This window comes from Trachymyrmex septentrionalis, unplaced genomic scaffold, assembly GCF_001594115.1.
Source record: "Trachymyrmex septentrionalis isolate Tsep2-gDNA-1 unplaced genomic scaffold, Tsep1.0 scaffold13, whole genome shotgun sequence".
Lineage (NCBI taxonomy): Eukaryota > Metazoa > Arthropoda > Insecta > Hymenoptera > Formicidae > Trachymyrmex > Trachymyrmex septentrionalis.
The window spans coordinates 499,543-515,690 of record NW_017304438.1 but is presented as its reverse complement, the minus strand read 5'-3'; the positions used below and the strand labels follow the sequence as shown (position 1 = coordinate 515,690).

The 16,148-nt window shown below is 35.2% G+C and overlaps 1 protein-coding gene across 1 annotated transcript in view; it reads left to right on the top strand.

Annotated features, from left to right (window-relative positions):
• The first annotated feature begins 14,258 nt into the window (after window positions 1–14,258).
• The window catches only part of LOC108756838 (heterogeneous nuclear ribonucleoprotein R), a 30,032-nt gene continuing 28,142 nt past the window's right edge, over window positions 14,259–16,148 (top strand). Inside the window, exons 1-2 of the mRNA XM_018500939.1 lie at window positions 14,259–14,321; window positions 15,805–16,148. The exon at window positions 15,805–16,148 is cut by the window's right edge and continues 31 nt beyond it. Of these exons, the coding sequence (XP_018356441.1) occupies window positions 15,807–16,148 (342 nt within the window). The 5' untranslated portion in view covers window positions 14,259–14,321; window positions 15,805–15,806. The remainder of the gene's footprint in view (window positions 14,322–15,804) is intronic.

Here is a 16,148-nt window from a genome sequence, read left to right as displayed (position 1 = left end):
TATACAAGAGCAATATTCAATAATTATATTAATTAACGGCATCTTACATATATAATATGTGATTCAAACATCTATAACGGATAGATTTAAATGTAAAGAATAATTTAAATCTTCTAATGTAAAGTACACGTATCTCTTTAATGCGTAAAAAAGAAAAACATATACAGTGGTATTTGAAAATATTAAAACTCAAAGTTGTTCTTGTCTTGGGGCAATCAGTTTCTTGCGACAATCCTGAGCAAGGCGGGGTCCGCGTATGCCACGAAGAGAGGTAAGCGGTTGAATCGGATTGGACTGAGGTGCGTTTCTGGTAGCGAACAAACTGGTTTCAGTTATATGGAGCTTGCACCATTGCATCGCTCTTTCAGCGAGACAGTCCAATTTATGCATCACGACTATGTAGGCACTATACGATCAAAACGCTGCGCCTGGGCCTTAAACTCCACTCACCGTTGTCTCGTAGCCCTCATAATCATCTACTACCACCACTAACACTACCACCACCACCACCACCACCACCACCACCACCACCACCACCACCACCACCACCACCACCACCACCACCACCACCACCACCACCACCACCACCACCAGTACCACCACTACCACCACCATCATCACCACCACCACCATCACCATTATTATCACCACTACCACCATCACTACCACCACCTCTATTATCATCATAGTCGTCAGTATCACCGTCGCCGTCGTCATCATCGCCACCGCCACCGCCGTCGCCAATAAAATAATCTATGGGATTTGTGTGTCATCTGTTTGATCTGTTTCGGATTTTGGTTTTGGTCTTACACACAAGTGCCTGCACAAAACTAAATTTAATCGTTTAAAGTAATGCACATTGGCTGTACGAGATAAAACGGACATTTCTTTCGTAACCAATTCTTCACGCGCTGCACTCGCATATCACTCAGTGTAATTACGTGCAACGGCGTGATTATAACCGCGAGTGCAACCATTGTCGCTGTCGCCGCCGCCGCTACCATCACCGTTACCACCGCCTCGTCACCGCCGTCGCTGCTGCCATCGCTGTCGCTGTCGTCACCGCCGCAGCAGCAGCCGCCGTTGCTGCCGCTGTTGCCGCCGCCGTCGCTACTACTGCTGCCGTCACCGCCGTTGCCATCAACCTGAAGTGCGGAACACACACTTCGCGAAGAAACTGTGACGTGCCAATTATGAGTTTTACGACATTCAGTGGGAGATCCTGACTGTTTTCCTGTGTTGCCGTTGCAACTAATATTTCTTCATCCAAAGCAATAAATTTGCTAAATTGATACCGGTGTGAGGAGCACGAATTCGACACAGGTACACACGCATATCTTTTATCATGAGTACATCCCTCTATTTCTCTCTTCCTTTCGTTTTCATCTTTCTTTTGGCAGTACAAAGACTGTCGTTTTCCTTTCGTGTGAAATAATTGGACAAATCGCACTAACGCACAAGTGTTGCCAGGTCTGTTCGAAAATTATCCTCACATATTGCGATTTTCTGAATATTTTAGCCATAATTTAGATATTTCTTTATACTTTCCTCAAAAAAGTCTTCTAAACTTTTTATATACCCAAAAAAATCTCTTGATAGAAAGAAAAAAACCTAGCAAAATTTAAGGAAAAATCCCCAACCTGGCAACAATTTTTAAAAAAAGTCACATATACACGCAAATGGATTTTTTTAATGTAATAATTTAATGCGGGCAAAGTTAGGGTACAGACATAATAGAAGAAATAAAGAATTTCAACTTATCAGAAATCAGAGACATCGGAATATATAGTTTCTGATAAGTTGAAATCGCTATTGTTCCTATATCCTTACATGCGTGGTAGTAATAAATAAATTAATATGTTCAGAATAATTTTTCTTTGTCTTCTACAATCACATATATTTCCTTTTTTTTCTTAACTACTGACTTTTAATTTTGTTTCTAAACAGCAAAATAGAAAATATATAATGGTGTCTTTTTATGCTGACGCTCATTTTCATCGTCAAAATAAGTCACGTGATAAAAATTGACGAATATCAATTTTGATTACGTGACTTATTTTGACGCTGAAAAAAATAATCGAGTGTTAGCATAAAAAAGTACTTTAACGCTCGATGATTTTGAATTGTATATTCGATATTATTCAGATGCACCGCGTGAGCGAGATTTTCATGCGACCGTTATGGCTTCTCTTCACACGCTTTGTATAATGCGTTTGGCTGGTTCGCGCTGATCGCACATTGCGACAATGAGAAAAACACGCTATACGGGATAAAAATCATACTTAAAACGAACCTTGTCTTCATGAATGGAAATATACGGCAAAGTCACATTCTTTTCGCGAATATTCACACGTTTATGAGTACGTTCGTAAGTTATAATAGTGTGCTCGCGCGGAATGTAAAAGCGCGCGAAAATGATAGCAAGTGCGTAGCGATATTCACCGTGTTGGCAGATAAACGCGTTCATCAAAGAATAGCAATTGTATATCAACGAGGAAAATTATAAAAGTGAACAAAGGTATTGACTCCAATGAAATTACAAATATTCTAATAAATTCATTAATTTTTATAATTTTCATCAAGTGTGTGATACATAACCGAATTTCTTAGGTCGTGGCACACAAAAAAGCTTAAGTAAAATGTAAACAGTAAGTGAATTGGCCAATTATAGTAGATATAAGATTACATTTTTGTGTGTTTTTATCGTACAAATTTTTTAAGCCTGTTAATTGACTGCAGGACAGAATTTCTCAGATCTCTCTGTCCTGTAACCAATCAACATAAAGTTTGTGCGTTGCTTACATCTATAACTTAAGTACCATAAAAATCTTAAGATAATAAAACGTAAGTAGTAAGAAAATCAACATGTTAGATTGGCTACTGCTTACGTTATGGCTTTACGGACTCTTGTGATTGGTCAATTCGCTTACTGCTTACATTTTACTCCTTAAGTCTTTTTGTGTGCCATGGCCATAAGTCTAAGTAAGTGTTACGACAATTCTTGTGCTCAAACCCTAGAGCACATACAAAAATGTATATGACAATTAGCAATAATCGAATCAACCAATCACAGTAGAAAAGGTTATTGTCTTACGTTTTCTACTGTGATTAATCGATTCGCTTACTGCTTATATTTTATTACCTTGTTTTTTTTTATGTATTTCTGCCTTCGCACACACTTTCCGTAATAGGCTTTTGACAAGCTATTACCTAATAATGAATTCGGTTGGATGCACTAGTACACATTGATACACATTTCAAAGCCATTGTATACTGATTTAAAATGAATATAAAAGTAACATGCAAATATTTCGAATTATAAAATACGTATTTTACTTAAAGGAATCCTAAAGTCGTCTGTATTATCGATTAAGCGCAACTTTTATATAACAATTACTTTTTTCTTTTTTACAAATAATTTAAAAATCTTTTACCAGAATTGAACTATACGTATTAATATGTATCTGTGAGATTTTATGCCAAGAACAAAAAAAAATTGTTTATAAATTGAAATCTTTACCATTTCTTACTCCAATATAGCGTCAGATATCTGTCAATATCGTAACATTTGCTTTATATAAAAGCTTCGCAACCTGTACTTATGAAATTACGATAAACTAGTAATTTACATGAACAATATGGAGTTCTTCGAATTAGGCCAGTATTCATAGTCAGTTCTAATATTGAAAGCCGTCTTAAGTTCTGTCTTGAGGTGTCACGAACCAATCAGAGGGCTGCATTAGCGTTTTAAGACATTACTTAACATGGTCTTGAAATAAGAAATGACTATGAATATCGGCTTTAGAAGTCTAATTAGAAGTTCTTGTTCTATAAAAATTCGTTCGTTATTGTTCTATAAAAATTTATATACAGGGTGTCCCAAAATAATCGCCAAATATTTCGTGGGCAGATAGAGCAGACTAAACTGAGTCGATAAGTCTTCTACCATTTTACAATTTTCGCAATAGTTAACAAGATATTAATTACTAAAAATTGCCGAAAATTGGTCTTCAATAATTTTTTTATTCAAATACTATCAACTTTACCTGCCCATGAAATATTTGGTGATTATTTTGGAACACCCTGTATATGTATGCGTAAGATATTAGTGTAGTAATATATAAAGATGTGTCGATAAAACAGCGATCTCGTCAGGCTTCACTTTAGGATCTCTTTAACAGTACAATAGTATCCCCTACAACACGAAATATAACAGCAACATTGCAGCAATATTACTGTTAAAGATTGCAATATTTTATAAAACATTGGATTAGTGTAGCAAAATTCTTGTCTGTTAAAATATAATATTTTTTCAATATTTAAAGAAATATTGCAGATATATTGCTACAACGTTATACAATTTTAATAATTAATCTGGTTTTATTAATTGCTAAAATATTATGGCTTAGCATCACATTCCAAGAAACATAAGATAAAGTTATAATCAAAAAATATTCAGGCCTAGAAAGAACACCCGAAAAAGTGTATACGTCTTCTTATAGACCTTAGATATTTTCTTATTTGAAGTGCGTCCGTCTCGTGCCGGATCGCATGCTTACATATTAAATTATAATATTACAGCAATATATAGCAATATTTCCTACAAAATATTAAAATAAAGTATTTCACAATATTGTCGCAATATTTCCCATAAAATATGAAAATTTCACTGTTACAGCAATATTGCTGCAATTTTTATAATATTGCGCACTATTAAAATATTGCTGCAATATTGGTGCAATATTTCGTGCTGTAGGGGATGTATTGTAGATTTCACGGTTTAATCTGTTTTTATATTTATATTACACACACATCTCTTTTCGTCAATTTATGTATGACTGCTTTAATATGCACTAGTGCGCACTGAGTGTGTCTAATTGAATTCGCTATAAGTTTTAAATCTTAAACTATAAAAAAATTGATCAATCACAGTTGAATATTCTTTTCGCATATGACTTGATTGGTCAATTTCTTATTCTTACAGTCTCATTATTACTAATGATAATTGGCTAATGCCATTGGATGCTTTTCAATTGCAATATTTCTAGACACTTTCATGCACACGACGACACAAATTGCATTCCAAGTTGCCCGTTATCATCGATACAACACTACACATCTATATTCAGCCGAGGGCTACTAGTCGACTATGTAAGCTTGTATTTTCTAATGACAATTATATGTTATTAATCGCGACGACTATAAATGAGATTGGAGGACGTTGAGTGACCGGCACTTTTACTTTTTTTTATTTAATATAGGCGGAAAAAACTACATTTAATCTAACTCTATCCGAAGCGGATCGAAAACGTGCACAGTGTAAACATTCTGTTCCAATTGAATCGTGCACAATGCTACACTTTGTGCATTCCTGTATACGTTTGTGTTAAAATGTGTTAAACAATTGGAAAGCACCCATTGTAAACTACGCATAAAAGTCAGCCAATCAGGGTATCGATCATGTAACTTTTTCCTTAGGACGAAAATGTGAAAAATGAAACTTTTTATATTACTGTTCATTTTATATTACTGCCAGTTGTCAGTATAGTACAATATATGTTAAAGCTCTAGAGCATCAAAGTAGTGCAAAAGACTTAGACAATTAATAAAAATTTATGATTATTAATATAAATATTTCGATAATACATTATTAAATAATTTATTATATAAATGCTGTATAAATAAGTATGTATACTTTTAATACTATAATATCTTATATTGCCGAAAAATTACAATTTTTTCTCTACAGTTATCATCATCTCCATTGATAATCAAACTCGGATGATAACATAAAAATCAATTTTAAATAAAAATCGAGTATTATTAAATTCTAAACATATATATATGTTTATGTACGAAACTAATAAATCATTAGTACCATATTATTAGTTTCTTACTCTTAATTACTTAAATTTTAACAGGTACGCGAATTTCCATAAGCGCCGACCGTCTTTAATAGTATCTCGTCGGTGACACTGGACGAAGTGCTTGCCGCGCGGCAAAATGTGATGCAGTAGCCAATAAATTTACGGCTCCTAATGGCTTCTGCGCACAGAACACGGCAACGCTTGCCACGCGGGGGAAGTTGACGTGATAGCCAATCAACATTTCGCTTGCTCGAAAATAATAGACATATAGTAGTGCTGGGATTTAGTTGCACTGATCTTCAGCCTATTGGCATTTAGGCTGCGCATGGATTAATGAAGTAAGGGATAGAAACCAAACTGAAAATCGATTGAAATATGCAACTAAATCCCAGCACTGATGTATAGGCTACGTTCACTTAATGCTACAAATGTTTCAAAGCATTTTTTGATTGGTTAATTAGTAAAATTCTTTCTTCGGATTGATCAGTCAAATGCTTCCGAAGCGTTTGTAGTGCCAAGTGAACTGCATCCATAATTTCCACGACAGAAGTTCAACTCAATCCAACTTTTGCCACGTGGTGAAAGTAGTATTGCATTATTTCTAGAAGTTTTGTGAAGCCGACTTAAGCTAGAGGTTCCATGAGATCTCATGAGGTGTATTTATCGTGTATCACATAATTGCGTAACCAATCAGAAACGATCTGCTATTACGATTTTGTGTTTTACTGATTATGGATTGATTACCTTGCGCGGTTACACGATACGCGGCAAATATACTTCATGAACTCCACCCTAAAAACATAATGATTGCCTAGTGCGACAACTACCATCGCGCAAGGTTCCGCGTCGTAGTGTGCAGAAGCCACAAGTTGTAAGAAATTGATCAATCAAATGTTAATAATCGATTATGATTAGTCAATTTCTTACAATTTGCTGTTTATTACACAATATTACCTCGCAAACACAATAATAATCCTGTAATAATCCTGAAACCGTAAGAGACTGACCAATTATAATCGATTTTTCTTTTCACATTTAATGTGATTGATTACGATTACACGACTACTCGATTTACGCTGAAATTATAACATCAATATTATAAAACTGGGTCAATTATAGCTATTTTTCTGAAGAACGGAATGTGATTCAATTTCGCATACTATGATTCAATTTCACACACTAAAAAAGAATTTGATTAGATTATTTGGAAATATGGTAGATTCAACTCGTATGTCTGTTCAAAAACGGACAAATTAGAATTCTTGTAAATTACCGAATGCATTTGATGAATTCCTTCTAGTTAAATCTAGAATTTCTTATTGATAGAATAAATTGTTCCCGTTAATTTTAAACCAAAATTTCTTGTTGGTCACATAATACTTACAAAGCAATATAATCACAGAAATCCAAATTAATTGTATTACTAACTTTCAAAATTTCTATATACTTCTCAAAATTCCATGGCGGAGAAGTGATATTTTTTTTCGTCAGTCATGTTACATAATTTCGTTCCACTTTTTTTTCTTAATCCTTCCGAATTTCTGACCTGAGTACTTAACATAGAACGTGTTGGAATGAATTCCAATCAGAAAATGCGTTTTCCCTAGAAAATGCAATAGGAAATAATTAAATAATTCCGATCGGAATCCATACCGACTTTTTCCGTGATAAGTGCTCTGTTCAGTCACAGACGACTTACAAATAAGCTGGTGGCATATGATACTTGGTCTCCTGTTGGATTGCTAGCTAAATTAGAATTTGGCCACTGTATTGGCTGCGGTGCTGCCACCATCACATCAATACGATGGCAAGATTCTACTCCAGTTAGCAATACAGCAGGAAAACTTATCGTGTGCCGCTGGCTTTAGTTTGTTCAGTTGAACTTGCAATTATTGACTACATTTACACGGCACCCTTAATCGTGTTTAATAACATCCGTAGTTATGGAACTCACCAATCGCAGTCGTTCTATTCTTCCGAAAAACTATAATTGGCCAATTTAAAACTATACGGATGTTATTAAACCCGATAAAAATCCTGCGCATCCAATTTCTGAGGTTAAAATCGCTTATTCTTTGTTCCTAATTCCTTATTCCTTCTATTGTGCGTAGAGCCTAGCATGCCGTGTAACAGAGGTCATTGTTTCACTACAAGACATTATTTCAGTCACCGATGAGAGGTACTATTAAAGATCCTAGGCTTTTCGTGACTATCAATGGGGGTCTGGAAATAATTGAAAAAATGATGACATTACCGACAATTAATAAAAATTTATGATTATTAATATAAACATTTCGATAATTTATTATTGAATTTGTGATTTTTTATTATATAAATGCTGTATAAATAAATAAGTATAAATAAGTATACTTTTAATGCTATAATATCCTTTTTTTTCTGCAGTTATTATCACTATTGATAATAACTGCATCAAACTCAAATGATAACATTAAAATCACAGTTTTAAATAAAAATTGAGTATTATTAAGTTTTAAACATATGTACATGTCTACGAAACTAATAAATCATGAAATTAGCATCGTGTAATCAATTTCTTACTCTTAGGGCCGGTTGTTCCACATTTTGGTAAATTTTACCTGTGAGGTAAATCTGATAATCCGCGCATATGATTAGGTAATCTTGCTACTTACCCAACAGGTAAAATTTACCAAAAGATGAAACAATCTGCCCTTAATCACTTAAATTTTAACAGTCACACGAACTTCCATAAGCGCCCGACCATCTTTAATAGTATCTCGTCGGTGGCAATACGTATTCACTCGACTAACTTAGCGCATAAATAGATATGAATGATTTAAAACGAAAGCGTTGTATGAATAAAATAAATTACATAGAATAAGATAGGTTAGATGAAGATAATAGTTGTAGACCCGTATTCAGAATGCGTTTTTATCTCTGAAATTTTAGAATATGCGTAACATAAAGTATAGTATGTTAACATTATTGTAAGCGCGTTCTGAATACGGGAAATATATCGATATAAAAGTTATGTCAGCTATATAAGACCAAAAAGAAAGTGAATTTAACTTTTGAATATGAATGTAATATTACGTTATGCGCATGCGCAGATAATTAAAAAGAAAAAGGTATATTCACCAAACATCATGCTATCTCGTTTCTTTTCCATACTCAACTAATGTATTAGCACGGCAGTGCACGTTCTAGTTGTATCGGGTGCTTTCCATTTGATGATTGAACGACACTTGTGTCGACTTGTCATCAAATGGAAAGCATCTATTATAATTCAGTGGTTTAGTTAGAGTACTATAATATAGGTATTCGCATCCTCCATTTTTAGTCCTTTCTTCACTCTTTATTCTCTCTTCAATCTTCTCTCTTCAATCTTCTTAAGTTTAGCGGCGGAGTAGAGAGAAAAAGTAAGAGATTGAGGAAAGGAGCAAGAGAGTGAGAAAAGGACTAAAAATAGCGGATGCAAATACTCATATTATAGTGCCTTAAGATGCAGCCACAATAGAAGGAATAAGGAATTAGGAATAAGGATTTCAATCTATCAGATACTGGAATACACGGTTTCTGATAAGTTGGATTCCTTATTCCTAATTCCTTATTCCTTTTATTGTGGCCGCACCAGTTTAGTTATGTTAGGTTGGGTTGGATACATACGCGCCATCTGACCGTGGTATACGCTATATATTATTAGGGTCTTTTTTATTCATCTTGGTTAAGTTAATCGATGGTTGCATGGGGCTTATTTAGGCAACAACTATTATAACTTTAATCACAACTGATTATTACTCATTATAATACTCATTATTACTTAAAATAAGTTAAACCTCGGTTAAAAGTTAATCATAAATTGTGAAACTGGGTCTAATGTCCATTTCCACCATGTAGATTAATTTTAAGCTCAGTTTTCAACTTACTCTTCGTCTTTTTATAATCTTTAGAACTAGAACTCTCTTTTTGGGAGTGAGAGATGTGCGAAGACAGAGAGATAGAAAATAATCAGACTTTTCACTTCCATATATATGGATAAGGTTTGTTAGAAATGCGCGCATGCGTATTGAAGGTTTTAAGGACATTATCTAAAAGTATCATTACATGCAAGCGTCAAGCGTCGAGCATCTGTGCAGAACATTATTGTGCAGAAGTTTAAATCTCAAGACTCCTACGCAATAATCTTTTGCACAGCTTCTTGATGCAAAATGGTAAATTATGAGAGGTTATATTCTGATATACACTACCTATCCTAATATATAATGCTGAAAATTTATATTTATTTATATTATATAGTGTAAACTATAAGACTCAACTATTAATGTATTTCATACATTAAATTCAATTTCAGTAAAATTATGAAACATATTACTGCTCATGTTCTGACGCTCGACGCTTGACGCTGCCATGTAAAAGCACTTTAAGCGAGAGGTAAATATCGTCTGTACCGTGGTGTTTTCGCCAGCTCTTAAATGGCGTTCAGGGCCAGTAAACTCTCATTGTATTTTCTTTATCCGTATTTTCAGCGCCTCTACAAAACGTCTATAAAGCATCGAACTAAAAATCAATATGGCTGCGACCATTTCGTTGCATTCAACCGCATTGACACTTCCCAATCTTGTTGATGTACAATCTTGTACACAATATGCTCTCATCATTTTTAACAATATAATTAAATATGTGCTGTCGCGACTGGTGATCCACCAGTTACAGTGCCACTGATTTCTGGTTAATACCAGTCTTCTGTACACAGAAATTAAAATAAACATATATCGGAGAACTATACATACAGAATTACTATCGCGTAAATTTTTCCGTACATGTATTATTTTTTTTTTTTAACATCTGCTTTTGTCCTCATTTAACCTGTTTCGATCTTGGAGAAATACAGTTGAATGCAGTTGAATATAACGAAATGGTCGCAGTCATATTGATTTTTAGTTTGATGCTTCATAGACGCTTTGTGAAGGCGTTGAAAACACGGAAAATACAATGGAAATTTACTTGGTGGCGTTAGCAATATAGAAGTATTACATATATAGTCAAGACGAAAGATCAAAGACGTTTCTCCGCATGCTCTGTCCAGTGCTATATGTCAATGATTACAGTCCACGAAGTAAAAAGGAGACCAAGCTCAAGCGGCCGGTCACAAAAAAATTAGATTTGATTTCTGGCGAAAAAGCGCTGTACGGAAGAATAGAATTTCTCTAGTAAGAGTTAAATCATAAGAGCGGAAGAACGCCATTGTCGGGTGTCGGATACTGGCCGGAAACAGCACAATTTGACAGTTGATAGTCCGACTTCGCATTTGCGCCTTCTACACTATGGAACAGTTGCTCACACCAATTCACAGATTCATTATCACATCGAAAGTATCTGCAAATGGCGACGTTTAAAGGGACTCGAAATCTGACCAATCAGAAATCGGTGCCTCTTATGACTTGATTTTTACTAGAGGAACTCTATGGAAGAACAAATTTGAGCACTTCTGTCGGAGAAAACTGTCAACTTAAAGTATTTAATAAATATTTTTTCTTCCATTTTTTCCTATAATTCTATAAATTATGTATATTTATGCGAAGAAAAGTTGTCGCTCAAGTCCCGTTTTATTTTTTAATTTCAAAATTTTTTGATGTTGATAAGTTGAAAAAACGATAATTTAATGATAATTTATGACTATGTATGAAATGTATGTATTTTTCAATAAATATTAATGCATTTACTATTTAATCAAATAAAATGAAATTTTATACAATTTGAAATTTCTGCATTAAAAATAAAACGAGCGCGAGCGTGGCATGGCAGACAGCGCATTAGGCCCTTATCGCATACAAAAAACTAGGGAAATGCTATAATATACGTTACAAATACTATAGTACATTCCTAGTTTTTTGTATGAGATACTTTTCAAGAACAGGGGTCCTGGGCCTCTATTCTCGAAAAGTATCGCATACGAAAAATTAGGGCATTAGTTTCACAACTCATGGTTAACTCTTAACTGAGGTTCAACTTATTCCTCATTTCTTTCTTATGCTAGAATTGGTGAGTTGTAAAATTAGGCCTAAATAAAAAATCCAAAAATATTAAATAAACCTCAAAATATTATAAAATTTATTTATAAAAAGTTCATAATTTTTATGTATGTTGATATTTTCAATCTACATCCAAAAGGTGTGATTTTTAAGTTAATCTGATCACAAATACAAATTAGTAAACTTTACACCTTTTCCATTATACATCTTACGTTGCATTTTTTTACTTTAGTAGGATCAATTTCGACAAGTTGTTCTTAACCTTTTTCATTTTTTAATATTTTGATAAAATTTACTTTTATTAATACAATCAGTTATTACAGCTGGTGGTATTATGATAACAAGATATCCAACAGCAAGATATCCAACTTGCAAAGGCAACTGCAGCGCAGTTTGGCGTTCATTTATGCAGTACTGTGAGCAGAGCATTCTGAGCAGGACCTCCGAGATAACTGCACAATACAGATGGTATACATCTCTGTGTAAATGAATGACAAACTGTGTTGCAGTCGCCTTCATAGATAGAATAAACGAACGACATCTGCGGCAGCAACTGCATAAACGCACCCCATGTATTCCGTACGCGTTATCATGTAACATGTATGTACCTAGCGGTCATTAATTCTTTCCGCTGAGTTGTAACGCGCAAGCGTTTTATATAGTATATGTTACGTATACTATAGAAAATTTAGTGAATTTCAGAACGCAGTAGAAAAGCATTTCTGTCGGCAAGTGTACTTTCAATTTTTCTCGCAACGGCACTAAAATTGCATTGTCCTGATTTTCCATGTATTTTTCGAAGCCACGTTTTGAGTTCATGTTTCATTCCTAAGTTCGATCTCCTTTTTACTCCGTGTTATGAGCCTAATTTACACCAAGCACTTGATACGCGTATTAAGTGTACCATATCCGTACCAAATTACTTGTTGCGCTTGATACAAATGCTGGCAGATTATTTTGATCTGATTATTTTGAATCACGAGTATCAGATAAAATTATGTACACCTAAACTGCACTATAATACACATCGAATGAGATATTAGAATAAATTTTCATTTTGCTTTTTTTCAAAAAAATTGCTCTATATGAGCTTTCAGGAACCTTTTCTAATTATAAATATTGCAATTAAAACACGATTCATTCAATATTTTAGCCGTAATTTCAGCATAAAGGATATGCGTTATGTAAAAGTCTGTGCACCCTGCTTTAAGCTGCTGAATCAATAAGGCGAGGAGCACAGCCTCTTGCATAACACATAATGCATAAGAAAATGAATCAATTAAAGTCCTTTATTTCCTTCCTTTTTATGAAATAAAGGATTCGGATTGATTGATTTTCTTGTACCTTATGTTTTATACATTATGCAAGAATCTGTGTTCCCTGCTTAATCATTTAACATATAGACACCATATTTATTTATATAAGATACTCATTGATTTAGAAGCCTTATGCTATAGTTATACCACAGTTTATACAGTAGCACAACTCTCTTACTACGTTTAAGTGGGGAGCACAGACTCTTGCATAACGCATAACACGTAATGCATAAGAAATTTAACCAATATGAGTTCTTTATTTTATGGAAAGGAAAGAAACAAAAGACGTTGATTGGTACATTTTCTTATGTATTACATGTTATGTGTTATGTAAGAATTTGTGCTTCCCGCTTTACATGACGTTTTATGCCTAATTTACACTGGACGCAACAAGCGTCAAGCAGCGGAGCAGCAACCAACCAGCAAGGCGATATTGTTCACGCCACTATAAATATCGTCTTACTGATTGGTTGCTGCTCCGCTGCTTGATGCTTGCTGCGTTCAGTGTGAATTAGGCATTAAGGTATATCCACACATACTTGCATAGTCACATAAACGTAGGTATAAAGAAAATTATCCAATCGCATTTCTCCTATAAAGACGCATGTAAAATGTGCACCCTTAACCTCATTGTAGGTTTTCGCGCGATTGCAGATGTTCCGTTCCATGTAACGCGTTGCGAGTGGCAAGTGTAGCAAAATTCGTGTTGAGTTCCATCACATTTTCGATTTTAAGAGACTAATTTCGTTGTATTTTTGTGACTCACCATGAATATCCGATTTCATGCGACATTCGTCGCGTACGTACATACATATATACGTGTGTGCGCGCACGCGCGCGTAAATGAGCGAGCGAGCAAGTTCTCGATCGTGTTCAGCTCCGAATTTTGCGAGCGCAGTACTCCGATTTAACGCGCGGAACAGTCGGCCTTTTTTTCCCGTCGAGCAATTTTGCGGGCGCCAATCAGAATTCGCGTGAGCATGGCCGCGGCAAGAAAATGGCTAACATCGTATCGCTGGGTTCGAGCGTATCTTTGCGCGTCGTTTTGTGAACCCCGTAGTCCGCAATCACGTTGACGTCTGTCGCCATTTCCTCGCGCGGAGGAGCCCGTTCGTTTATTTTGCAAGGTAACGATCGCCGTTCGTTTTACATCATCGACACGGTTAATTTTCTAACATTTGAGCCACGGTACTGTTTATCGCTACGTTTTCGCGAGCGCGAGTGAAAAATACTGAGATAAATGCATTGCGAAGTGCATATGTCTAGAGTGCATACAAGTGCATCACGGCGACGGCCGTCGCCGCTGTGCGGAGTGCGATTGCATTTCGCCGGCCGGCGAATTAGCGCGTGGTAAAAGTGGAACCGCGAGTCTCGTGAGAATAACGGCGATGTTGGAGAGGATAGAAGAATAATATCATCGCGACAATTCTTGCCGCGCGAATCCTTTACTACAGCGGCGATTGCGCCGCTCCGTTCCTCTCCTTTCCTCTCCTCTCCTCGCCTCTCCTCTCCTCTCCTCTTCTCTCCTCTCTGCTCCGCTCCGCTCCGCTCCACGCTACGCTGCGCTGTTGCCGCGCTGTTGCCGTCACCATTGCCGTCTGTGGTCTACGCCAACCGATCGGCGATCGCGTTCAATCGTCCTGCTGCCTAATCGTTGGGCTGAACTCCGAGTGTCATCGATAACGTACGGAATTATATTGGGCATCACAAATTTTCCTCCTCGGTTTCTGCTCTTCTCGTTTCTCATATCAAACAAAAATGTAATGTCTATAGTCGGTTGCTTTGATATTTTTAGTTATTTATTTTCAAGTTTGGTGCGGTGCACCAGGGAGGTCTGATCGCGGACGGTTCTCGCTCAGATTTGTCCACTCCGACGTATATATATATATATATATATGTGTATATATGTATATATATATATGTATAATGTGTGTATTTTTTTATATGCGCGCGCGCGTGTGTGAGTGAATGAGTGAGTGAGAGATCTCTTCAAGTTTTCTTTCACATATTTTGCACCTATGCATTATGGAGTGCATTGTCAAGTACATGATTGGAGTATTTGTGATTCTTTCATCACGCACCGGCTCATTTTCCGACTTTGTTTCCAGACACTTTATCGTCCTACATTTTAAGAGAACGCTATTTTTCGTTACAAATAAATTTTTAAAAATATATTTTGTGGAAGAATGAGAATAATTGAAGTTTGATTGACAATTTAGATTTGCTCGAAATAGTGATTGCGCGAATTGCATTAAGAATATTATTTAAATTGTAAATTAATCTGCTCAAAAGCTTTTTTTGTTTCTTTTTTATCTCTTAATTAAAAAAAATAGGAGTAAGTTGTAATTATGCATTGTTATAGAAATATTAGAAAATAGTATCTTACTGTTGCACAATATGTGTTTAATTTTACCATATTAAATGTTATAAATATTTTGTTTTGAAAAGAATATTTTGTTATTTAATAAAATTTTATTATTTTTTTATTGTAACAAAAAATTTGTACAAGTATCACATATTTTGTGATATATATTATATAATCAATTAATTCATTACAAATTTAATTAATGTATTGACAAAAGATTAAATTTTTTATTAACATTGTTCCAGCTATGGCAGAAGGGAATGGAGAGATAAAAATGGAAGAAAAACAAGAAATGGAAAATGTAGAACGGACAGAAGATTTTAACAAACTCATGCAATACGGGCTAGACGAGAAAGTGGCTGCCAAATTGGATGAAATTTATAAGACGGGAAAATTAGCTCATATTGATCTGGATGAAAGAGCTCTTGATGCCTTGAAGGAATTTCCAGTTGATGGTGCGCTAAACGTGCTTACACAATTTCTGGAATCTAACCTGGAACATGTATCCAATAAATCGGCATATCTTTGTGGAGTAATGAAGACGTACAGACAAAAGAGCCGTGCTGGTCAAGGTACAGGCACCAGCACG